Raw genomic sequence first — 25,575 nt, forward strand, 5'->3', positions numbered from 1 at the left:
ACGGTGTTGGAGCAGGCTACCAAGGCCAAGAGGCACCTTTGACACCCATTTTGTTTGGCATTGCAAAGGGGGTGTTTTGGGGTGGGGAGCTGTGTTGTAGGGATGGTGTTTTGGGGAGGGTGTTATGGAAAGTGTGTTTGGGGGAGGGCGTTTTTGACATTTGTTTATTAAATAGTTGTTCACTTGAAGCAATGCTATGACGTTCCTTATTGTGTGCAAGTGTTTCATTCATAATGTGACTAAATATAGAAGTGAGTAGCAAGTGCATATCAAATGACCTAAATTGTCGATCAGTTCTTGCCGAACCAGACATCAATCCCTACCCTCTTCCCTCTCAATGCGTGGCAGCACCGCATCTGCAGGTAAGGAGTCCTCCTCTTCAGGGGGTGGCATGTCCTCACCAGGGGGCAGGGGAACATTCCACTTGGAGCAAATGTTGTGCATCATGGCACAGGCATGGACAATTTGTCCAACCATCTCTGGCCTGTACATTAAGGTCCCTCCAGACCAGTGTAGACACCGGAAATTAGCCTTCAACAGGCCAAAGGTCCATTCGATGCAGAGCCTGGACCAAATGTGTGCCTCAATGTAGGCCACCTCCTGTGGTGCCTGTGGATTCTGCAAGGGTGTCATCAGCCATGGTAGCTGGGGGTATCTAGAGTCACCTGCAAGGGCAAAGGTCATAGGAGTCAGTCACAGAGTATTGTAGCTGTGTTGCCTGTTACTACAGCAAGTTGATAGACTGTGCATGCATTTCACAAGTATTGTCCCACAACATGATTCACCATGACAGTACTTGCATGTGGTGTCATTCACTCAGGAGGAACAATTCCTGTCATGTAACATCATGCACACAGCTCATGGCCAGCACTCGTCACTTTCAGGGTCTATGATTGACGGGGTAGAAAGCCGTGGCGCCTGTGTTGGGCTTGTGTGTTGCTCCTATGCGTGATGGGCGATTAGTTGTACTTGTGCAGGTTGTCTGCTGTATTTTTGGGGGAGGAGGCAAGGCCGGGAGGCTTGATGCCAACCCGCAAAATAACATATGTATGTCTGCTGCATATGGGTTCAACGGTTATGTGGATTGAAGGTGGGCGGCCAGCGTGAGGGAGGATGCTGGCCGGAGACATGTGGTGTGACAAGACAAGGCACAGGAAGACTATTAAATGGAGACACACTAGATTCATTTACAAAATCAAAACAACCATTGTTAAAATATATGTTGGGTTTTATTTTAGATCTTAATTTCAATTGAACATAAATAATAAACATTACACATTGTAAAGTTCCGGTTGCAGCACATCCAGGGAAAATCCGCGGTATTGTCCACTGTCGCTGGGGAAATGTTGTCTAATGGCAAGTACCGCACAGGCAGGTATTACTCTCCGAACGCGGTGTCCGAGCCTCCCGTGAAGCCACCAAGTGAAGCAACGATAGGCCACCAGCCTGTACCACCTGTGAAAATGAAAGATGCAAACTGTATTAAAATGACAAAACTTTCTTATCACTGTCGATTCAGGTAAAAAATGTCATTCTGCTTTGAAAAAAATTCTGTCTAGAAAATGCACAATATGGAACCAATTTACATGCGTTCGAATGATATGTAGATGTAATTTTATATGTGGGAGACGACCATGAAATAGTAGTGGCATCACTGACATCACAACCAGAGTATACTTACTCGTTACTCGGATTACGCGGACGAACAGTGCCGTGAAGTTCGTGCATAAGCACCATCATCATCCTCAACACGGTCCGTGAGAGGCAGGCTTCCCTGAACTCTGGCAGCTCGGTGATGCATTGCAGACTTGGCTTGCCTTCCGAAATGTAGGCCAAGCACCCGGAATTTTCACGGCAGCAGCAGTTCTCCTCCTCAGTTGGCATTAGCTCGCACCGATTGCACGTGCACCAGGTGGAGACGCCGTCCATGCGACATGGTCCAGGCTCTTCATCCGTTGACTGGTCCTCCCAACTGCCGTCCGAATCCCCATCGTTTTCGCGTGCTTGCCTTTCCAGTAGTTCTTCCTCGGTGTACTCGGGCTCGTACATATACGGCATTATTGTAGCCATTGTGTGGTAAAGAAAGTAAAATAATTTACAGAGATGGTACAGGTGTTCACAAGGCCTAGAAGCGGCGAAGGTAGCTGACCAGAGCACAGAAACGAGTCACAGAATACTCAAAGTAGCACAGAGAGAAGAATGGAATCGAAAATCTGCTGCTGTGTGTTGTGAAACGGTGTGTTTATACTTATTGAGGAAAGAGGCGTCCTGCCATTTCCATGGCGACACTTCATTAGCTGAAGCGCAGCGATTGTTGACTCGAAACGTGCTTTGGCGTTGGTAAATGGGCGGTACGCGTCTGCTGATGTCAGGCTCAGGGGCGGGGGATTTGATTTAGTGCCGCAAAAGCAGGTGAGCCAGGTCGATGGGGGGAAATGATAGGATTATCAGAAAATGGCGGCTGATTTCGAGTGCGATAATGGACGAAAAGTCGGGTAAGGTCTAGGAAAGTTTTCTACGATCTACCGAGTTATGCTTAAAAACACATGGCCGAACCGTAGGGACAATAAAAAAAAAGTCCCGGAACTATCCTTTAAACCTAAAAATGTACTTCAATATTTCATGCGTAGTGCAATTAGCAAGGGTTTTCAAAGGGATGCTGTTCAGTACTGTTGCAAACCTGGCCCCGGCGAACGCACTCTACCAGTCCCGGCCTTAGTGGCAGCAGCACCCCGGGCAGAAAAAGAACACTTTGGTGCCCCTGCCTTGCCCCAGGTAAATTGGAGGGGAGGTGCCAAATGTCTCTTTTTGTGGTGGGAGAAATGTCATTTTAAAATTAAATGCGCTCCAGTCGGTGCATTTAATAACAATAGTAGGGTGCTGCTGCACCCTATTAAGATGATTATCGCCCCACTCCTGCGCCAGAGCAGGGTGATAATTATCTCAATAGGGTGCCAGCACCCTATTGTTGTTAAATCCGCCCACGAGCGCATTTAATTTAAAAATGACACTTCTCCAACCACGCCAGCTCGGGTAGCCCTTGAAAGTCTTCCCTCGAGCTGGCGCCCTGGGGGCTTATGGCGCCCTAGGCGGTCGCACGGCCCGCCCTGCCCTAAGGCCAGCTCTGCACTCTACAGCATTCTAAAATAGATGTATAGTATGTACCTATTTTCCCCGGATTCCGAGCCCCATCTGGGGAGACTTTTTTGCCGGATCCGGCCCGCATTGCCGATCCGAGCCTGACTTGGATTAGGATTCATGTTTTTTGCCTCTTGCAGCGCTCACTCCTCTGCCTCTTTTTCAGTCTCTCAAACCCTCACACAGTACACTAGACGTCAGAAAAACGAACACTATTCCTACATGTCAGAAATATCCTGTGACTGACCATTCAGCGACACACTACGCATGCTCAGTCAGCAGGTATATAGGATTTGTTTTACACCTTGCAAAAACTGACGTTACACAGGAACCAACGACATCTATGGCTAATAACAGACATGGATAGGACTATTTTTGGACCACCTGGGAACAAATCTTAGGACACCCTTAGGCAGGGAAGACCTCTTAATATGGTGCGATATCTATTAATTCCTACCCATACACTACATTTAATACTAAAAATCAAAATGGTTCTTATATCTAACTACATTTAGTAAAGCATTCGTTAATAATTTTAATGAAAAACAAACACTGCACGATGCTGGTTTAAACGCGATATTTGCTTTATTCTATTCAATCATTTTAATAAGCGCAATGGTGTTGCTGTTTAACCTGCGCTGTAGTCCTTTGCTAGAGTTTCCTCTGTCACTTTTCAAATATGGCCGTGCGCTAACACAAAGCAAATTTCCCTAACATGCTCCCTTTTCTGTTTCTACTCTTGTACCCAGTCTGCCAGGGTCAGTGGCAGCGGCAGCACCAGCAAATTACGGCTTACTGTTCGCGTGTGCCTGGGCTGTTCATCCTCCAGTGCAAAGATGTACCGGAGTCTTGCCCTGTACCGCGCAATGCGAGCTTGCAGCCTCCGGAGTCCCTCCATCTCGGCTCACTGTTACAGGTAAGCCGCCTGCATCTTGTCCATCGTTCTGCGGAAACATCACACATGGTTGTGGTGCTACTGCTTGGCGGAGTTGCTTACTGCACGGGGCAGATCGTGACTCCTGCTGAGGGCTTGCAGAGGTGACAAGAAGAGATTTACTTGAAGTATCTCACGTTCTGGGTTAAGTTTTTCGCACACGTGCCAAACGAAGAACGAATGATACTTGACTTTGGCCTGTAATTTCGAATCGAAAATTAGACCCCGTTTTAGTGATCAGCTCTCATAAAGTAGCGATTTCATCCTATACAAACCCTCCTTCAGCGTTGCATTTAATAATATGCATGTTATTGAGACTGTGCTCTGAATTGGTATCCCACCGTCTAGTGAACTCAGATGTTGATGATATTCCCAGTTAATACCTACAGAGAACATGTTCATGTCGTTTTATTTAATATTACTTGCAATCACTACTTTAAACGCAATAAGAGAAGTGCAGGTACTCCCCAATTTAGGCTTTAAGTGGGTCAAGACTCAGTTGGGAAGAGTGTGAAAGTCATTCTTCCGAAATTCCTTGCACCCTTTCAGTTCATCTCACACTGTGCCACATTCCATTTTCGTAGTTCTCCATTTTCCCACTTTCTCTGTGTGTCTCGTTCTTCGTGTTATGTTAACAGCATTTGTTAAGCGCACGTTCCCCTGAAGGAACCATGGCTCTGGCAGCAAGTAGGCACCAGTTTAAGGAAGGTTAAAACAGAAGAGTTTTCAGAGAACGGCGGAAAGTAAGATGGTTTGCAGTAGCACGAAAAGCAAAAGGAAGGGCATTCCATGCCATGGCTGCAACCATTGAGAAAGCACGCCCGCCCATGCGCAAAAGTCTAAACCGAGGGACAGAAACCACTAATGCTGACTGAGAGTGGAGACAGCGAGATGGAACATAACATGGAAATTTCGCTTGAAGGTATTCTACCCTCAGTCCATAAAAAGCATGATGAACAATGCACATGGACTTAAAAAGAATCCGCTTCTCAGTAGGCAGCCAATGAAGCTGTCTAAGAAGAGGAGACATGTGATGGAGAATAGCCCTAGCAGCAGCATTTTGAAGGAGTTGAAGACGGTTGGTAAGAGAACGTGGCTGAGCCAAGTACGAGTTGCAGTAGTCCACTGTGCTTGTCTCATTCTAAATTTTTCTGAGCCTGGCCTTTGGGACGTGAAGTGCTGAAAAATTCTGATTCCAACAAAACTCTCAGAATTATGGTTTACTGCTAAGACATTCATTTTAAATTTAATTTTGTCGTTGGGCCTCGGAGCACCAGCAGCACTGACCTATTTTATATTTTTTTATATATATATATATATATATATATAGACAGGTTTTGTATATTGGGAATTTCATTTGATGCTGGCATCAAGAGAGTAGTAGGCAAAGTAAAGTTGCAAGACTTGTTGCAGGAGGGTTTATTTATTACTCTCAATGAACTAGTTGAGATGTGAGTTACTTCAAGCATTCATGAACTACTATAGGATTAAAGTAGATGTTACCAATTTTCCCATTGGCCCCTGACGGTAATCCTTTGCTGGCGTATTTGACATCCTCAAAAAAGCTGGTGCATGGTGTCTCAATATTGTATAAAATGACTAAGGCAAAACCAAAATCCATCAGACACGAAATGGGACAGAATTTAGTATGTAAATTAAACCAATATCTGTGAATTATAAGCACAAACTTATTAGCCTAAGTTCTTTTATCAGTACTATTACACACCAGCACTGATCACACGATTTGCTCTAAAATGCTTCTGCAACCTGCCCGGGTGCCGATGCTAACTTTGTCCAGTTGGCCTGGTCTTATCTGGTTTCTGGATGGCGATCACCCAGAAATTAACAAACATCACTGAGAAACAAATCCATTGTGAAGTCTGATAGGGGAAAATAAGCTCTCTTCCTAAGATATAAGGACATTTTGTTGGGCTAGCATTTGTAATATAGCCAAACCAGGGGAGCTAACTCATGAATTTCCCGGAGGTGCCGCTAGCCAGATTTTAGGGATGTTCTGTTGAAAGTATAGGGATATTTAGCAGAGGTTGCTTTTTCCAGGGGGTGCTTGGGCCCTGGTACCCATAAACTCGGCGCCCCGGAGCCAAACTAATGGGCATTTATGAGCCAAAAATACAAGATTGGATGAAGGACGTAATCTGGTGTTATGTTCAAGAAGATATGCCAAGGATTAAATGTCTGCTTTCAAATCTTTAAGGAATGAGATTTCCCTTCCCACTCCCCTGCACTTGTGCGATCTCAACGACGCTTGGCTTAGTAATATCGTTGTCCTGTCCTCCTTTTGTTCAGTCCCTTGCCTCGCTGCGCCTTGAAACCTTTATGTATAGGCATGCTGTAAAAGTCATATCGTATCAAAAGCAGGGGACCCCAAGTAGTGATGGGGCAAAGGCAAACTCTACTCAAAGGGATTTAAACCCAAACGCAATGTATGATCAGGGCTTGCAAAATCTACTAACCCAATAGCATTGGCGAGTAGTTTTTGTAAAGGGTCACTACCCTTTGCATGATACGCGACCTTGCTGGCAAGTATAGGGATGTTCGAAACTTATTTTTCATTTACTACAATCACACTTTGTTTGCAGTAAATGTCAAATACAGGTTTCACTGTGCATGCTTGACCACATTGCAGCAAATATGAAGTGTGCTTATGGCAACATGCACCATTCTACAAAAGGCACTGCTAAACATTTTGTCACCAGTCATCTTGGGGCAAGTGCATTTCTCTTACGCCGAGTATGTAAACTAAGGAACTCGCCTTGCAGGTCTAGTGGGATTTTTAAGAATTTGCAAGGCCTGATGATGTACATGTAAAGAGGGTTTGCGGTGGCCATGCAACGTGCCTCTGTTGCAGTGATTTCTGCTGTGCCAGACCAAGATGTGTAATATTGTAAACAAAAAGCTTTGGTGCGCCCTTCGTGACACGTAGCAGACTCGGGCAAAGGAAATACATGAACCAAGAAAAGTTAGTACTGTTACTGACCAGGTGTATTCCCATATGTTATCTATGAATGAAACAATTATATCCTAATGATGGGGATCCTGGTATTGGTGTTACTAATGGGAAAAACCTCTAAGTTTCTACTCCATGGAAATGTCCAGAAAGAAGATAAGGGTTAGACAAAGAAGATCACATACAACCATGATGGTGAATAAACGTGGTTTGTATTAAAATAAAAACCATTCAAACATGAACAGAAAAACATTTATAAATAAATAGTATGTGAAAAACTCAAATAATCTAAAAAGGAATCCAGGAAATCACAGTTTTGCTTTAGTACATAAATCAGTGCAAAGTCCTTGATCATGTAACAAAGGATATGCTTTAGTGCAAAGGTGGGTGTAGGGTACTACCCGTGCACCGTGTTCAATAAGGCATCTTATTATTCAGATGATATTACAGGTGCCCAATAAGGCATCTAATTATTCAGATGATATTACAGGTGCCTTGTGTAAGATGTGTAATATAGCTGGTTACAGTGATTTCTGTTAGAATACAGCGATTTATGTTAGAATGTTATGTTGGAATCTTGAAAATATTAAATAATTAGAAAAATACAAATGTTTCTGCAAGCCTAATGCAAATATCTCTCAAAGATGCTGATCAATCACAGACTGATGTTGTCCTGTTTTGACACCAGTATTGTGATGTATAAAATATGGCAGGCTTTGAGAACTCCCAATTTTTGAAGGCAGTGCACATTGAAACTAAATTATTTGCCAAGGATCAAACACTTTGGTCAAGCAATGAATCTTAGATTCTTCCACACAAACTTCGAGTTTGCTGTTATGCATTGTGTTCGGAAAATGTCACTAGCCGTATAAAATGACTTTATTTTTTGCATGTCAAGTTACCCGACTTCATAGATGTAAATTAAGCTTTGAAAGAAGAGTTTCTATCTTGCACGCTTCTATTTTCTAATTATTCATAAGGAAATTAGTGATGTCTGTGGGTTTTCAGTGCGAAGGGTTTATCACCAGTCCAATTACATAAACAGTAGAAATAAGGTACCTTCCCTAAGACTGGTCTTCTGCTAGCGACTCAAAATTACAACCTTTGTAATATTAATGATCCAATCTGTGCATATCATTAAAAGGTTGTTGTCGCGTCTCCCTGGAGTGGGTGGGGGAAAAGCAAAGTCCACACTAATGTACACAAATAAAAGAAAAGGCTCTACTGGAGACTTGCGCCAAATCAGGTACTTTGTAAAATTGTTTACTAGGCACAATTAAACGACTGCCTTTCATAGAGTCAAATAGTTATTTCATCATAATTGCACAATTGCCCTTTATGATACGTGTTTCGGCTAAGTGAGCCTTTCTCAAATCAAGGCAAGCACATTCTCTCAGCAGCATATACTCTGTAAAGCGCTTTGATTAAAGTGCTATATAAATAACACATCATTATCATAAACATCCAATTTTCGATGCCAATTGTTATTCTGTTTTAGAATTTCTGGGGTTAAATCCCTGTGCAGCGTAATAACTGAGATAGTTCCGCGTAGCTGTTCTACCAATTACATAAACATTTACATATTGGAAAAGGCACTGCTAATAAGCAAGAAACGTGTTTAAAAAAAGTAATTGGCCAGGCTTTCCAAACCAATCAATCAATGCTCCATATGAACAACTCTCAAGGGACCCATGGGTAACCGGTAGCCCCCATTAAGGGAAATTGTGTTCCAGGCCGAAAGTGCTGCCAGCTCTGGCTGCATGTTTCTCTCTCCTTTTGTTCTGCAGGGTGGGCCTCTGAAGGAGACATCATGGACACTGTGGGTGGGGGAGTGAGGAAGAGGGTGAAAGCACAGCATAGTCCTTTATTACGATCCAATTAAATAAAATGCTTTCATTTTTCATATCGCCATGTACCGTAGCTGTCTTTTTGGCTTCGAGAAGTGCAAGTACTCGTTTTCTCAAAAACTAACAAGTGCAAGAAGCTAGGGCGGGGTAGGACTGGACCATTTAAAGCACTTCTTGTAATTGTAACTCCTGGGTCAACTAGGTTCCATCTTGGCCGTTATTTTATGTTCCTGGAAAACTAAGCACTTGATGATGGTTATGGGTGTATGTGGATGTTATGGTTTGATTAAAACAAGAAATCTGTAATTCAAGAAATAAATGTTGAGGTGTCACTGCCAATTATGCTTTACTTACAAGGTGTCTTGAAGTGACATCAGTTGGTAGGCTCCCAAATAAGGAAACTTTTATAATGTAGGCAGACCTGAACAATAAGATGACCTCCCTCAAGTGGCCTGTATTAATTGAATTGTCTGGAGTGACTGTAGGATGTGGTTGTTGAAAGAGATACAAATTGGGCCCACTTGGGAGTGGGAGTAGTGGCCCAGCAGGGGGGCACCCCACAGGCGGCCCAGAAAGAGTGTGGGAGGGCTACATGCATATGCAGTGTTTGCCTAAAGGTTGTCTGTCCTACTGGCAATCTATGAATGCTGTTAGAATGTTGATGCGAGTGTGTAACTGACAACTATGGGAGGATGAGTGCTGGGGGGGTCTGAGTGTTTTGCTGGTATCGGTGGGGGCCCTGAGCTGGAGTGCATGAGGATGGCCGGTGGGTGGTCTCTCCTGTACATAGGTTATGCAACTAGAACTATAAAGCAACTGCATTTATGTATAATAAAGCTACCCAACTAAGAAGCTCACAGCTGATTTGTGCCTGTCCATGTACTACCAGCTATCTTTTCTTTCTTTACGAAATTGGTGATGAGTGGACACAGACTTCAAGGAACAAATAGGGGCTCACATAGGCCACTCCCCCCTACCCACCCAAAAGGTGAAAATGTGTCTCTCATCTTATGGATTGCGTGGGAAAGGCCCAGAGCTGCTTACCCTAGAAGCCAGCATTTCCCTGTGACACAGACCCCCCTGCTATTTAAAGGACAAACTTCTTTGGAAGGATTTCTTCCGGTGACTTTGCCAAATAATAAACTCCTTCCTATGGCATTCCAGTGCAGTCCGACTCAAATTGGCAACATTGACCACTCCTATGGAATATGGTGGCTTTGGTGCTCCCGACTTCACCAAGTACTGGTTGGTGGCTCAGTCCCAATTCGCTTCCTATTGGTTCAACACCGCCGCCTGCCCCCCCACCCCACGTCCACTTAGAGAAACTTACGGTCAGTGATCGAGTAATCGGCTCCCTTATTCTCAAACCTGCCTCCACTGACCTTGACTCGGCAGACCTGGTTGCGAGCACATCCTTGGCTCTCTCTAGGATCTGGAAACTAGTAGGTATATGGTGCCCCTTTCACGAAGACCTCCCGCTCTGGAACTTTTTCCCTGATGTCCCGCACATTACACAATCTACTGTGTCCCGTTGGGCCAACGCTGGCTTCTCGGTGCTTCATGATATTCATGAACAATGCAACTTCCTCGAGTGGGCTGATCTTCCTCCCCTCCTCAACCGGAAATCGTCCGCATGGCTGCAATACTCCTCTCTTCGGAGAAATCTTAGAGCCAGATACCCTGACTTCCCTACAATTCCACCTGATGAGAACATTATTACGAGCTATGCTCCTTCGACTCCTTTAGGGGAAAGGTATCAAGGTTTTACGCTTTACTCGAGGCTAGAACTGCCCCCGCTAGGACTGCGCTTAGACGTAGGTGGGAGGAGGAAATCGGGTTGAGATTACTGATGAATGCTGGTCCCGCATGTGTGTTCGCACTCAGTGTGTCGTATAACTCAGGTTTAAATTAATACAATTTAAGGTATTACACAGATTTCATCACACCGCAAACAGACTTCATCATATGTTCAATGAACTCTCTTCCACCTGCCCCAGATGTGGTGCAGACCAGGCCTCCTACATCCACATGATCTGGAGCTGCTCACGTCTGTCACAATTTTGGTTCGAAGTATGTTCCATATCATCTGCTATACTAGATCATGTCATAGAGCCGTCCCCGCTTCAATGCCTCTTCCATGAGTTCCGTCAGTTAGGACCCAAAAAAGTATGCTACTAGCAGTACGCTGCATCTTAATGAACTGGCTTCGGCCTAGAGCACCTACACATGCGCAATGGCTCAGAACAGTCACATGATACTGAGGAAGCCTGGGGTGGTCTGCAGCATCCACACTCTAGACCGAGAGACATCTGGTGGAAAATTTGCAGCTACATGTCTGCTGGCACTTCAAACTCGGACACTGGATCCTCTGTCTCTTCTCCTCCAGTTGTTTTCCCATGATTTGTGTAAATGGTGTTATGCTGCTGGATCACTGCCTGGACCCCACTTGTCCTATCTGTACACAAAATGCCAAAGCTGAACTGTGAAGTATGCTTGTGTAGAGTTATACCTTATTGTTACAATGTGAGTGTCTCTACTTATATGTGCGCTGTCAAGTCAAATAAATAAAGGTTGTCTTTGTCTTCGGCTGGGGCCTCCATCTGGGACAGCCTCCCTGCCACTCTAAAACTTGAGGAGAACCATCTCCGGTTCCGGAAGCACCTCAAGACCTTCCTCTTTTCTTCTGCCTTCGCTCCCCCTCTCCCCTGCTGATCTGTTCTCCCTTGGCACCGTGCACCTGGCCACCCTCTGTCTTTTGGGCCCAGGTACCTGCTCATCCTGCCACCCTCCCGCACTGCCTCCGGGCCACCCCTTGCACTGGGGTCTGTATCTGTACCCATACAGCTCCCCCTTTTTCTTCCTGCACTTATCAGACCTACCCTGTCTGCTGCCTTAAACCTAGCACTTGCAAATTGCTGGCTGCATTACCACTGTTTGTTGCCTTTATTATTTATTTGTTATTTATCTGTTTCTCCTCTGCTTTGCACTTTCCACCTCTCCCCCCTTCCATGCACTTTTCCCCCTCCCCCTCTCCCATGCACTTGCGCGTTCTCAATGTCACTGGGCCTAGTAAGATCGCTGTTTTGTTCTCCCCTGTTCCCCTCCCTTGCCTTGTCGCGCTCTGAAACACTTGTGTACGAGCGCGACAGAAATAAAATATCAAACAATCAATCAAGGTTTAAAAAAAAAAAGGACAAACTGCAGATCCTATAAAGGGAAGCAGTAGAGTACCAAGGTCCTCAAGCATTTGCACGTAGGCATATATTTCCACAAGCAAACATGAGTTAACAGTTCATCTAATTTCCAACTCCCTGTGATTCAGTTGTGTGGCGTTTGACTAGCATAGTGGTGATACATTGCACTAGTAACTGACCTCACCTCCGGGGCCCTGCACAGTATGGGGAGGCTGTTGCCATTTCAGTGTGGCCCGTTTCAGTTTGTTTTGTGACCTTGCCCCCAGGCCTTGTTGAGCCTTCTGTTCGTGACTGCCTCTTTCTGGAGGCTGTTACTCGGAAATGATAGTCTGTGTCATGCCAGCACTCCCTTCATCCTCCGAGAACCCAAACAAGGAGAAGGCTGATCAGGCAGGAGAGCATCTGGGAGCTATGTGCTGCCCGACATCTTGGCATAAATGATGTTGCGTTTGGAGATGTTGGCTTTTGACCAACCGCCCAATCCTCCCTCTCCTGGAGATGTGTGGCCGTGTAAAGCATTCCCATCGAAAGACGATAGAGGCGGAATCTCTGTTTCTCCAGACCTTTCTCTTCATTATATGCCCTTTGCAGATTTCTCCTGCAGGACACTACCTTTGGCGACATGAGTGAGTAAAGCCCGGTAGTGGCTAACTAGAATCCTGTCACTCGCCTATTATCTGCAAAGGTCTGAATGTGGAAACAGGCTTCCCGCCTCGCATAAGGCACTGTTGGTGCTCATTGTGGAGGCTACTTCACAAGGATAACTGGAAGACCTCCATCAAGGCTTAGTGCCTACTATGAACTCAGTACCTGGTTCCACCTCGTTACCAAACATCAAATGTGGACCACTCCTCCCATTGTGGTGACTGTTTTTCTTCTGGCCTGGACCCACCCGGTGCAGACAATGAGATTGCAAGAAGAGAATGTAATTTCCCAATTCAGGAAAGTAGCTAGTTAATTGATTCATCCCTTCTACGTTTTATTATTAGCTTTGCGGGGCAAGTTTGTTAGTCTATAATAGACCCCCCAATGCTTAGGGTATAATTTTATTGGCAATGCATAGTAGGATCTGGTGAAAGTTGTATTGGGTGTAAGGTTTTTTTGTGTGTCTTAGATAAGTCTGTTCAGGGTAAGGTTTAGCTATCTTTAACTGTATGTAATTTGTCTTGTTTGGGTGAATGGACTCCATATTCAGTGCTTTGGCCCCAGGGAACATGTCAAAAGTGGTATTGTTCTGCCGTATGCCCTTAGGGTGTTGGGATAATTATAAGTAGGTCCACGGGTATAGGCCATGTTCAAGTACCACTCCAGGAGGCACTACATTGCCCAGGGGAATCCCACTGTTGCATGAATGTTTGTTTGTTTTTATTATTTATAATGCGCGAAAGTACCCGGGGGTATCAGGGCGCAGCATTTACAAGAAATTTCAAAGCTTGGTTACAATACACAGAAAATATACATAATAACAAAATAAGGTGCAAAGAGTTATATACAAATCAGCAGTCGTATTATAGGACCATAATGTACAAATAGGCAAGAGGCACGCATGGTTACAAAGTGTGCAGGTAACGCAGGGCATTTTATTGTCTTAGTGGGACCCCAGTTTAAGCCAAGAGAACACCTTGGATCGGAAATTCTAATAGGGTAGGTCTGCTCTGAGGTTAGGAGGCAATGAGTTCCAGAGCTTGGCCGCTTTTACCGGGAAACTGTTGCCCCCTATAGTTGCCCTTTTGTAGTGGGGAACAGATAAACAGTCTTTGTATATAGTTCTAATAGATCTTGAGGAGGGTTGTCTGTGGAATCTGTTGGTCAAGTAGATAGGGGCAGCATTGTTGAGGGACTTGTGGGTGAGGGATACCGTTTTTAAGAGAATTTTGTCTCTGGTGGGGAGCCAGTTGTTCTGTTGGCTGAATCCTGTAATGTGCTCTCTTCTGGAAATGCCAAGAGCTGCTCTGAGAGCGTTGTTCTGGAGGGTTTGCAATTTGCTGGTGGTGGCCTTGGTGGACCCCAAGTACATGGCATTGCAATAGTCGAGACAATATGAGGGCTCTGGCAAGTGCCAGGCAACTAGAGTTCGACAGGAGGGTCTAGCTGCGCTGATTAATTTGCATGTGTACGCTGTGGAGGATGCAAGAGAGCTCACTTGTCTTTTAAGGGAACAAGTAGAGTCTAGGTAGAATCCCAATGTTTTGACCTCCTGTCCGACTTTGATATTGTTCCCGTCAATCATGAAGGAATTATAGGCCGGGCCAAGTTTCTTTATGCTGAATGTAGTACCTAAATGATAAGCTCTGTTTTATCATCATTCAGGCATAGTCCATGAGTGGCCATCCATGCCTGGATGATGATGTACACCCTATTTAGCAAGGCAAAATCCTTTTCATAATCTCCTGAAAGCGGAAGGAGGATCTGAGGATCATCTGCATAGTTAGTGTAGGTGATACCAAGATGGTCCAAATCATCGAAAGGGGGCTTGGTAAATATGTTGTATAGTGTGGGGGAGACACAGGAGCCCTGAGGAACACCGCAGGTGATCGGTGTAGGGTCAGCTGCCGCTGTGGTAGAAAAGGCCCTCGTGGTCCTACCGTTAAGGAAGGATGTGATCCATGTGATGGCTTTGGTGGAAAAGTGAGCTGAGGTGTGGAGGTGTGAGCATAGGACCGAATGATCGACCAGATCAAAAGCTGCAGATAGGTCGAGGAGGAGGAGTAGGGCCGCTTGTCCATTGTCTCTGAGCAGATCAATCTGTGCTTTCAGGTCGATGAGAGCAGTTTCGGTCCCATGTTGGGGACGGAATCCAGATTGTCTTGATCCTAATAGGTTGTGTTCTTCCAGGTGCTTCTGTATTTGTACATAGGCAACCTTGTCCAGATTTTTTAGTAAAAAGGGAACAGTCGTTATCGGACGGTAATTTGTGGGTATAGCTGGGTCAAGTGTGGGTTTTTTCAGTAGTGGGAGTACCCAAGATTGTTTTAGATTAGTAGGGATAGATCCAGTAGCGAAGGAGGCATTTATCAATTTCGTGATAAAAGGTGAGAGTTCACGGGCAGCATCTTTAATGAGCTGTGCAGGGCACAGGTCTCCCTGGCAGTTAGATGGTTTCAGGGACAGGATCATTTTTTCAACTTCCAAAGTGTTGACTTTGGAGAACTGGAAACGGGTAGGGTCTGTGGACATAAGCTTATCCGGTATTTTTAAGTTGAGGGTGTCACTCAAGGTGGCTCTTTTGCTGGAGATTTTGCTTTGAAGAGTCACGATCTTGTTTGCTAGGGCATTTTGAATTTCTGAGCACCAGTTTTTATCTTTGGTGCACGTGTCGAGGGGAGTTATGGGGGTTTCTATTTCTTTAAGGATGGAGAAAAGTTATTTCATGTTAGATTTAGCTTGGACTATGCGGGGGTCAAAGGAGACTCGTTTGGCCAGATAGATTTCTTTTTTGTAAAGTGCAGTTAGTTTAGAGAGTTTGATTTTGTTGGAGACTGAAGGGGATTTTTTCCAAATGGCCTCGCAGTTTCTTTTTTTTTGCCTTGGATTTTTGAGGAATGGAGTGTACCATTTGTTGAGGTGCGTTTTTGGTTTACTAGATCTAAGTTTGAGGGAGGCGATGTGGTCCAACGAGGTGGCCATAATCTTGTTATATTCTTCGATCAAGGTCTCGGGATCCAGGTTGTCAGGAAGTGTTAAGTGTGGGAAGTAAGTTGGGGATGAGTCTTTCTACTGTCATGTTTTTCTTATTTCTGGTAAGAGTTGGGGGGGGCCTTAGTGATAGGCGTAGGAGGGGGTCTATCAGTGGAAAGCATGAATGATACCAGGTGTTGATCAGTCCAGGCTAGAGGTATAGTGTTCACTAGGCAATTGTAGTCCGCCACCCAGTCGAGTGTTCTGCCTTTTACGTGCGTAGGTGTCGTGCATCTTTGCATGAAGCCTAGTTCAGTAAGAATGTTGGCTGTGGCGCTGGCGAGATGGTCATCCGGGTCATTGTAACCAAAGTTGAAGTCCCCTAGTGTGAGAGCTTGGGTGGTACTTTTAAGGTTGTTAGATAGAATGGAATTAAGGTCCTCCTCAAAGGTGCCAATGGGGCCTGGTGGGCGGTAGATCAGATAGATGTTGAGAGTTTGGGAGTTGGTGAGAGGTAGTTTAACTGCTAGAGTTTCGCAAGAGGGGACATCAGTGGAGGTAGCTAGTCTCATGACAAGGCTGCACTTGTGGATGATGGCGACACCACCTCCTCTGGAATTGGGGCGGTCTCGTCTTAAAATGGAATAGTTATCTGGGACTGCCAGCATTAATTTAGGGCCCGCTGCATGGTGTAGCCAAGTCTCAGTAATGGCCAGGAAGTCGAGATCTTCGGTGAGGATTAGGTCTGCAATTTCTATGGCATGAGCTACTAGCGATCTGGCATTGATTAAGGCTCACTTAATTTTAGGGCAGGCTGGGTTTTTTGACGTAGTAACTGAATTTTTTTGACGTGGTGGTATGGCGCTTGTCCTGTGAGGGTTCAGGAGTGCCCTGGGTGAGGGAGTTATAGAGGGGTGTAGGGTGGAGGTTTTGTGTTAGGTTACTAGTTAGTGTGGAAGGATTGGATTGGGTTGGAGTGGTGACGTTCTAGAATTTTGTTTGAAGGGCAATGAGCGGGCAGGGGGCTCATAGATTTTTGCTAGTCTAGCTCCGAGTCCTAGGTTCCTTTCAATAGTGGTGTGAGGGTGACTGGACAGTGGCAGAGGATCATGAGGGTCTAGGTATGGTGCTTGGTTGTTGGACCTAGATGAGGCTGGCAAGTTAGGTGAGTATGGAGCCGTCTTGGTTGGTGATGCTAATCGGGAGGTAGGCAACCAAGTTGGTGGTGCGTGGACACATACTAGATAGTGAGGTCAACAAACGTTCAGTGGTGTTTAAGTTAGGCGGACTGGGGGCAGCAGTGCCTGGGTAGACAGCTAATTTGAGGTGTGGAAGTTTAGCTAGGATGCAGTGGGTGAGCAACTAAGTCCGAGAAGAAGCAATAAGCTAAAGCACATGGAGAGACCACTAAGTTCAATAGGGGCAGTTTGGCTAAAAATGCAAAAAGGTGAGCACCTAGATTAGGGGCAGTTTGGCTAAAAATGCAAAAAGGTGAGCACCTAGATTCGAAATGCAACAAATAATGTGCAGGTGTCTTGTGTACGTGCATGCTGTCTACGTGCATGCAGGGTAGAAGGTCGCCTGGTTAAGCCACTACTTGTTTGCTGATGTACATTGGGTGCATTTAATGTCACAAGTTTTTGTGACAAGGGGCATTTGTGTTGTGTGAATGGTGACTGGTGTGTCTCCCACGGGTGCATTGACTATTTAGTCTGCATTTCTTGATTGGGACACAGTCTTGAATGCTTGGCTGTTATGAATACTTGTGTAGTCCTATTCTTCTGGTTGTTTGGACATTCTATGTTGGTGTGGTGGTTGTTCTGATTTGGTTTTCTCAATGGATAGTGGAAGGCTCTCCTACGCCAACATGCCTTGGGTCTCTCTGGGGGAAAATTGTCACCACTCGGGAACATGTTAGTGCATTTTGTACGTGTGGGCTGTCTAGGTCGGCATGCCCGGGTTTTACACCTCCTTGACAGGTTCATCCTAGTCCAGTTGCTTGTTGACATGTGGTGGTCCCTGCTTTTTTATTTGATTTTGAGCATTTGTAATGTGCTTTATATGGGATTGCACGAAAAGATTGTATCTAAAATGACGAATGGAGTGCATTCGGCATAGTAGATAATATCTAAGCCATACCTGCCTAACCTCAGAGTTTTCCTCAGAGACTCTGGATTTTTAGCCATTTCTCTGGGTCTCCGGAGAAGACACTGGAGTCTCTGGGTTTGTGGGTCCCGCCCAATCCTCCATCCAATTGGCTACTGACAGAGGTCTTTTGCACCAACAGAGGTCTTTTGCAGCCAATCGGATGGAGGATTGGACCGGACCTGGAAACGGTGTGAATGCAGTATTACCACGTTTATTTTGCTTAAACTTTTATTCTTTTTGGCCAGTTTGCTTTGTTTTAGTCGCCCTAAATTGAAGGGCGACTAAAACATAAGGCAAACTGGCCAAAAAGAATGAAAGCTGAAGCAACAAAAAAAAGAAAACGCGGAATACTGCTTTCAATCCGGTTTTAATGACCTCGGATTGAAAGCAGTATTCTGCATTTCTTATTTCTTCAGCTTTCATTTACATAGGCCACTCAGTTGAGACAGCATTAGTAGTCCGAGGTTCAGGCTTCCTTTCACTAGCCAGGCTTACACTAACCCTTGATGATCATTACAACCATGGGTTGGAGCTAGAACCTGACACCCACCTTACTGGCCTTCTAAAATTCTTTATTTCTTAATGGAAGCATTTCAGAATGTGTGGGCGGTTGCAACACATGTCGTCGTGGTTTGCCATTAGTGTTTAAGTCTTTTGCTGGGACTGAAAGTCGTGGAAGATCACATTCCAGAATAGACATTCAGTGGCTCCAGTTCTTGGAGTTTCAAACGTGCACACTTTTAAAGTTTTCAAAAACACTATTTGAAGAAAATATCCTCTTGGTTTTGTGTGTATGATTTTATGGAAGGCGTATGCCATTCGCCCTATTCAATTTGGGTGGTTAGGAATAGCCAATTTAATGAAATATATTGCATTCCACTGTAAAGTGCAAACTGCAAATTTTGACATGTGGGCGGGGTGTGGGTGGAGCCGTGCGCAGGGGCGGAGTCTTGTGTGGCTGTGGACGCGGCATAAATCTCAGGGTTTTTGATTTTCAAATGTAGGCAGGTATGATCTAAGCCTATAATACCAAACAAGGGTGCAGGGGGGCCCCCTGCACCTCCATTTCGCTATTATGGTCTGTGGAGTTTGCGGGGGTGTCCCCTGCATACATTATAGGCAGTGCAGGGGACAAACGGCCAAAATCCCAAAAGACTGAATTACAAAATGTGGGCTAATGGGCTCTGTGATTTTGTAATTCGGTCTTTTGGGATATGATATTATAACATACATCCGCTTTATACAGCAGAATTGTTTCAAAGCCTCACAAGGCTAATGGGAAGGCAACAGGAGAAATTATAACAATGACAAAAACAGTAAATATACAGTCGTGGTACTTCTAGGCCTTGTGGCATTAGGACGTGCAGTGCATTGAGGAGAAGTGCAGGGGATGGGGATATGGTGACTGAGATGGAAGTTTGTGTGGTTGTGATTTGTTATGATTGTGTGCTTGTCAGGAAGGGATATATAGTCTGGCTGAATGTTGTCTTGTCCTTCTGGCCGTACATGAATGCTTTTGGAATATTGATTCAAGTGCTTGACTGACCGCTCAGGAGAGGGCCGCTCAGGAGAATTTTGATGAGTGTGAGTGTTTTGAATGTGTCAGATGGGGGGGAGGCTGAGCTGCAGTACATGAGGATGGCGGGTGGGTGGTCTCTTCTGTATATAACTTAAGAGTAACTGGAACCATAAAGCCAGTATATATGTATCATAAAGCTACCCAGACTTTCCTAACTAAGAGGCTCACATCTGGTCTGTGTTTAGGCAGCCAACTTCTCTTTGATTACAACAGTGTGCCAAAGGTTGGTGAACATTCCGTCCAATACCCCAGGGATCCATGCAGTATTTTACTTCTGTTTTCGGGTAAATGATTGGCTTTGATACAGAGACCCCCACCCCATTTCAGCCTAAAGCATTTCCCTTGATATGGTTGACAAAAACCATTACTAGCTGTCCTATGATGCTCCAGTATAGTGGGAATGCGAAAGATGAATGGAAGAGTGGTGTTGCCAAAGGCAAGGCCGCACTCGGGATGGGTGGAGGTAAGCGCTAGCTTTCCACCGTGGTAACGAGGGTAACCGAATAGTGCCCTGTGAGATTCGGTGAGGATGTAGACTTCGCTGAGAGCAAGGTCAGGTTTTTGTCCAATGTCGTCCTCTGCAGAAGTGTAAGAGAATAGAGGACTGTCGCCCTGTAGGTCAGTTTGCAGGGGTCGCAAGATAACTAGGGAAAAAGTAGTGGATGCCGCTACTGGGCATCATTCACACCAGCCCGATACTTCCCAGCCCTCCCGAAGAAGAGGTCCCTTGTCGACAGAAGTGCCACTGCACGGTTTCGACAGAACCAAGTAACGCAGAGATTCCAATGTGCAAGGAGACCGGCCTTGCCACCTGAGGACATTAAACACAGTGAGCCAAAGGGTCAATTACTCAACGGACACTCCCCACCAGTATGGGTAAAGATGGAGCCAGAGGGTACCTATTCGGAACAGAATCATACGACATTCAGCTCCACAGTAAACAAGTGAATCGGCAGACAGTTACTTTAGGATGAGGCTCCATCAGTGACTATTACAGGACTAAATAACCCAGCAGTCTGTTTGTAGTTGTAGGTTTATATATTCGGAATTAAGACCTGTCTCACTCAATGATTCTGCCCTTTGGGTCTCTCCCAGAGATGCTGTTGCACGAGGTGAACAGATAGCTACTATTGATGTGCACTTACATGTTGAATGTGGTCATTAGTCTCTTGAAGATGTCTAACCCAAGCATAAGACGTGCCTATAATCTTAGTCTATATGCATTATTAAAAAGGGGAATAAATTTGTTTCCGAGGGATTTAAAGGACCAATGTATTCTGTTGTGTGGTTATTTCAGGTGCAAGCATTCATTTGCAATGAGAAGTTACAGGTGACGCTGGGTTAGGGATTAACACTCTTGCTCCCTGTAGTTCCTCTCTAATGCTGATATAGAAACTCTGGGACGTAGCCACATACCTTCCCATTTCAGCTGTGCTGTGGTGGGGCAAGGTGAGGTTTGTAGTGCCCTGTGATCTACCATCTTGGTAGCAGCAAGTCACTATATAAGTTGTTATCACTGATGGACATTCTGAAACTGAGCTCCGAACGAGCAAAAATTAAAATGTATTTGTGTAGGACTCAGGCCTCCAGATAAGGTGCGTACGAGGCCTTTTTACGCATGGAAATCTTGTAAATACAACATTATTTTCTTGTGTACATTTACACACAACTTTAGAGCAGAGTGCAGTGCAAAGGTAAGGTTACTTGACAGAAACCAGAAGGCTTCTTTTGATTTTTATCTACATGGATGTAATTTCAAGCCACCTCTGAAACAATGTATTTCTCTGAAGCCTTTCAAAAAAAAGAAACTGCACACGGTGATAAAAGGAATGGTTTCTTTCCATTCAGCTCAGAAGCACTGTGCATATTTTCCTAGAATTTTAGGATTGTATAATTAATAAGATGGAAAACTAAGTTGCAAATGAGAATTAATATTTTGTAGCAAATTATGCTTTTTTTTACAGTGAAAGCAAACCAGTATTCCACAATTGTATTTTCATGCAGAGGCAGATCATTTTTTACACTTACAATTTAATTTAGACACTAATTATAAAAAAGTGGGTAAAATGAGGACTATGCACAGTATAGTTTACATCCATTCAACCTTGCAGTCAATGGGGTACATTACTATAAATGGTCAGTGGCAGCAGAGTCTTTGCTCAAGTGTGAGTGATTGTCATTACACCAATCACAGGTGTTCTAGCCTCTCAAATCTTCAAGATTACAATTAAAAAATCCAAAACCTGACTCTCCATGAAGTGCAAGCACTGTTCCAAAACAAACAAAGGAAGTTACATTGGTAATTGAAATAGAAATTTTACTTTATATAGTGCTTCATGAATGGTTTGTCCAACATCTAGGTACTGTGATTATTATACCTCAGTCGGTACTCAGTTAACCGACCTCTGAAGGATGTTAGCCAATTAGATAGCTCAGCCGGTTGAGTACTCGTTGCTGCAATCTGTGCATTATCTGTAGGTTGCAGGTTTGAATCCCGGCAAGGCTCATCAGCCTTTCATCCTTTCGAGGTCGATAAAGGAGTACCAACTTTGGTTTGGTGATAATTGTGATAAATATGTTTATTTACAGTGCTCTGCCAAAAGCGCCATATAAATAACCATTTGACCATTAGATTAGATATGGAATTTAGCATGGAGTCTGTGCCTCTCTGCACTGTTGTATCATAACATTGCATACCATTAGGTAGAAATAACTCCAGGAAATTAGGACTTTCTTTAAACATCAAAAGACTATTCTGCTATCGAACCTCAAAACACACAATACAATTCATGTTTGCTTTACTGTGTAATTGGCTAGGTTTTTTGTGTTCAACATTTAAATCTATACAGGAGAGATCAAATGGCCAGACCTTAGAGAAATAATGAAAGGTGTATTCTGTCACAATGCAGAAAGCTGCCACATAGTAATGACTTCCATTAGTTTTTGCACACGTCGGCTGGATGTCGCATACATTTTACTCTCTTGCAAAGGAGAAAAGTAATTTTTACTCTCTTAAAATCACATTTACTCTCAAAGTTTAAAAATGGGGAGTAAGATGCTCCCACTTCGAAATCTTTTCTGGAGCACTGGTAGGACTAGTACCACATCTTAGATAATTTTTGACTGGAATTTCACGAGAATGTAAGCTTCAAAGCACTGTTCTACCCACTGATTGAGGACATCAGGACCTTTCCAGTTTGTAGGTATATTGCACTACACTTTGATGACAAAATCTTCAGTTTGAGCAAAAGTAGCTGCTTAACCTTTGGGCTGATTCCATCTTTTTGCGTGCCTCATGGTAAAACCATTCTGTTGGCTAATCTGCCTTTTGTGTAAACCTATAAACTTTGCAGCTAAATGGCTCAAAACGCAACTTGACTTTAAAGGTGAACTATAGAATTGGAGAATAGTAAATCCTGCTACTAATTGCACTGTAATATTTCAGGAACAACCCTCAACATTTGTACTCGCCATTAGTCATTGTTAGGTGATAATTGGATTTTATTTCAGTAAAGGACCCTTGTATATTGCATGAATGGATTTGAAAACGGCCTTTAATGCTGTCCCAATATACAATCTCTTGCAGACAATGGCCAAAATGCACATTCCCTTACCGACTGCGGTGATATTTGAAGAATTACATTCTAACAACTCTGCTGGATTAGGTACAATACTTGGGTAGGCGAGGACATCAACCTTTCTAATACCGAGAGGAGTTGGGCAGGAGTGTTTTAGCCCAGCTGTTATTTTCTCAGTTCGGAAATGAGTTCATTCCAGAGGTATGAGTTGAGGTCAGATGCCCCATCCTCGAATGGAGAAACTGTGGGTACCCTTCTGTTCACACATGATTTAGATCTCGAAGGCTCCCTATCGGCCTCAGACTTCATTTAGTAAATGGCAGGAAATTGTGTTGCAAAAGGGCCTGGCGATTAAGGTCTCCAGGACAGTGTATGACATTGCATAAAAGTACATCACTGATCCCAAAATGGTACCTAGGTACCTATAGTGATGATGTTTAGAAAGCCATGTTTTTGATTACGCAGGAATTGGATTCAATGAAAAATTGTGGTTGGTGTTAATAGATTGAGGAGACTGATTTAGGCAGAAAATGTAGTGCTACTTCCAATTTTTCCAGGAGGTTTGGTGTCAGAGCCGTGGACCCTGCATGAAGATTTACAAAGCCCAGGCCGTTCCAGCTGCTATGTATGGTGCTGAGCAAGAAGGCCTGTATGAAAGGGAGAACGATTTTTATAAAAACTGTTTCTCTCTGCCAAGGAGCTCCCCAAACAGTTTGTCTGGTTGGAGTTGGGCTTGCAGGGTATTGATCTGCTTGCTCAAGCCGAAATGTTTTTTATTGCATAAAGATTTGGAGTGTCCCGTCTGAATATTTATTGAGAGAGATGAAAATCTTATCACAGAGCGTGCTGCTTCGCTCACGTGTATTAGACCAATATGCACGTTATGCCATTCTCTTGCTTTAAGGGAGGTCTATGTTATCCCAGAGATGATCGATAAGAGTATGCACGCCTTGATCTGGGATGCCTTGGTGCAATGGCTGATGGATATTAGTAGTGCTCATTGTCGAAGCATTAAGAATGGTCGTAAGTATCTGGTTTTTTAAAAATAGAGTAGTGCTGGAGAGTTCTCACCATACAGGCCACAACATTTGCACTCGCCACTAGGTGTTTGCTAGTGATAGTGTACTTTTGGTAAGTAAGAAACGCTGTGCTATGTAGAATTGTGGTGGCAAGTGACTTTTCATATATAGCGAGTAGGTTGCAACTTGACATTTTTCCCTATGACCATAGTTGAACTTCATTTTTTGAGAGCCTTCATTAGTTTGGGATATTAGGTGTCACTGGTGACACCTATAAACACCAAACTATTGCATGCATTATAGTACAGATAGGGAGGAATGCTATATGACCTGGGACACAGCAGAATGGCATTTTAATTTTATTTGATTGCTTAAAAGGGGGGACCTAGCTCGAGAGCAGCAGGGCGCTATACAGTGTGTGTATAGCCAGCATTTGGCCTGGCATCTTTTAACAGTAGCTCAGTACTGTGAGGTCTGCATCGGTATGTGTGTCCATTGGAATTGGTCCTTGGTCAGGTGTTGTTGAAAGAGCAAGGCATACATTCAATTTCAAAAACTGCTTAGCAGATTTTGCTAATTAAAATGTTTTTGATTAGCAAACAAACATTTTATAAGCAAGTTTTAACTAATATTTTTAATGTCACCAGAAGTTATTTGTACCAATGACATAAAATTAGAAACAATACAGTATTTTTGTGTACCACTGAAGTGAGACATTGGCTAGATGAGTGTCTGTAAAATGTAAAGGTTAGCTGCATGAATGGACACTAATAAATAGAAATGATGAAAAGACTCTGAAAACAGTTTTCATTGTAAGGCTCGGTGTGGCACAGGGCAGTGTCCCATATATTTTATGCTTGCCCATCATTTGCTGTACAAGGACAAAGTTCAGAATGTTAAGGGAGGTCATATCCTCAGACAAAGTACATAGTATGGTGTTGTAGCAGGCAAGGTAATTGTCAACTTCAGGGGGACCAGATGGCCCTTGCCTGTCATTGATATCAACTATTGTCAGTATAGCGTTAAATGCCACTTTTGGGGGAGGACAGAGCTGGTAAAGTTCCTTAAGCCTGAGCCTGGTAGGCCAAAGCGCAGCATTCCAGCCCAGTGCAGCCATGAAAGCAGCATTTATTGCTATCAGTGCTCAGAGCTGCTATTCTATGGTGCTTATACATTTTCTGTTGTGTTTGAGAACCAGGCTTTGCCCAATTCATGCTTCCGTTAAAGAAATTACACATATGCCTGTGATTGAAAAAACATATTTCCAGGACCTGTAGGTGACCCAGGAGGCGTGCAGATGAGTGGGGAGGTGGAGAGGGGATTTTCAAGTTGGAACCCCTGTGGGTACTTCAAGGACAGGGTGAAGGCTGGGCAGAGGCGCAGTATCCCGGCATGAAATGCAGGCGGCTACTTGAAATTCGGCTTGCAGTCAAAGCCTCTGCATTGGCCAGCTCTCTCCGACAGGCGGTAATATATAATGTTAACATAATTGTAAAGCAAAGCGAGCTCTGGACGCTAACTGCACTGCATGGTATTGCAATAGATCTGTAGC

The 25,575-nt window shown here is 44.2% G+C and overlaps 1 protein-coding gene across 1 annotated transcript in view; it reads left to right on the forward strand.

The window, feature by feature from the left end:
- The first annotated feature begins 3,846 nt into the window (after positions 1–3,846).
- MRPS31 (mitochondrial ribosomal protein S31) overlaps positions 3,847–25,575 on the forward strand; it is a 459,089-nt gene continuing 437,360 nt past the window's right edge. The window contains exon 1 of the mRNA XM_069639273.1: positions 3,847–4,054. Within this exon, the coding sequence (XP_069495374.1) occupies positions 3,975–4,054 (80 nt within the window). The 5' untranslated portion in view covers positions 3,847–3,974. The remainder of the gene's footprint in view (positions 4,055–25,575) is intronic.

The sequence above is a fragment of the Ambystoma mexicanum genome, chromosome 7q, assembly GCF_040938575.1.
Source record: "Ambystoma mexicanum isolate Mex_15411 chromosome 7q, UKY_AmexF1_1, whole genome shotgun sequence".
NCBI lineage: Eukaryota > Metazoa > Chordata > Amphibia > Caudata > Ambystomatidae > Ambystoma > Ambystoma mexicanum.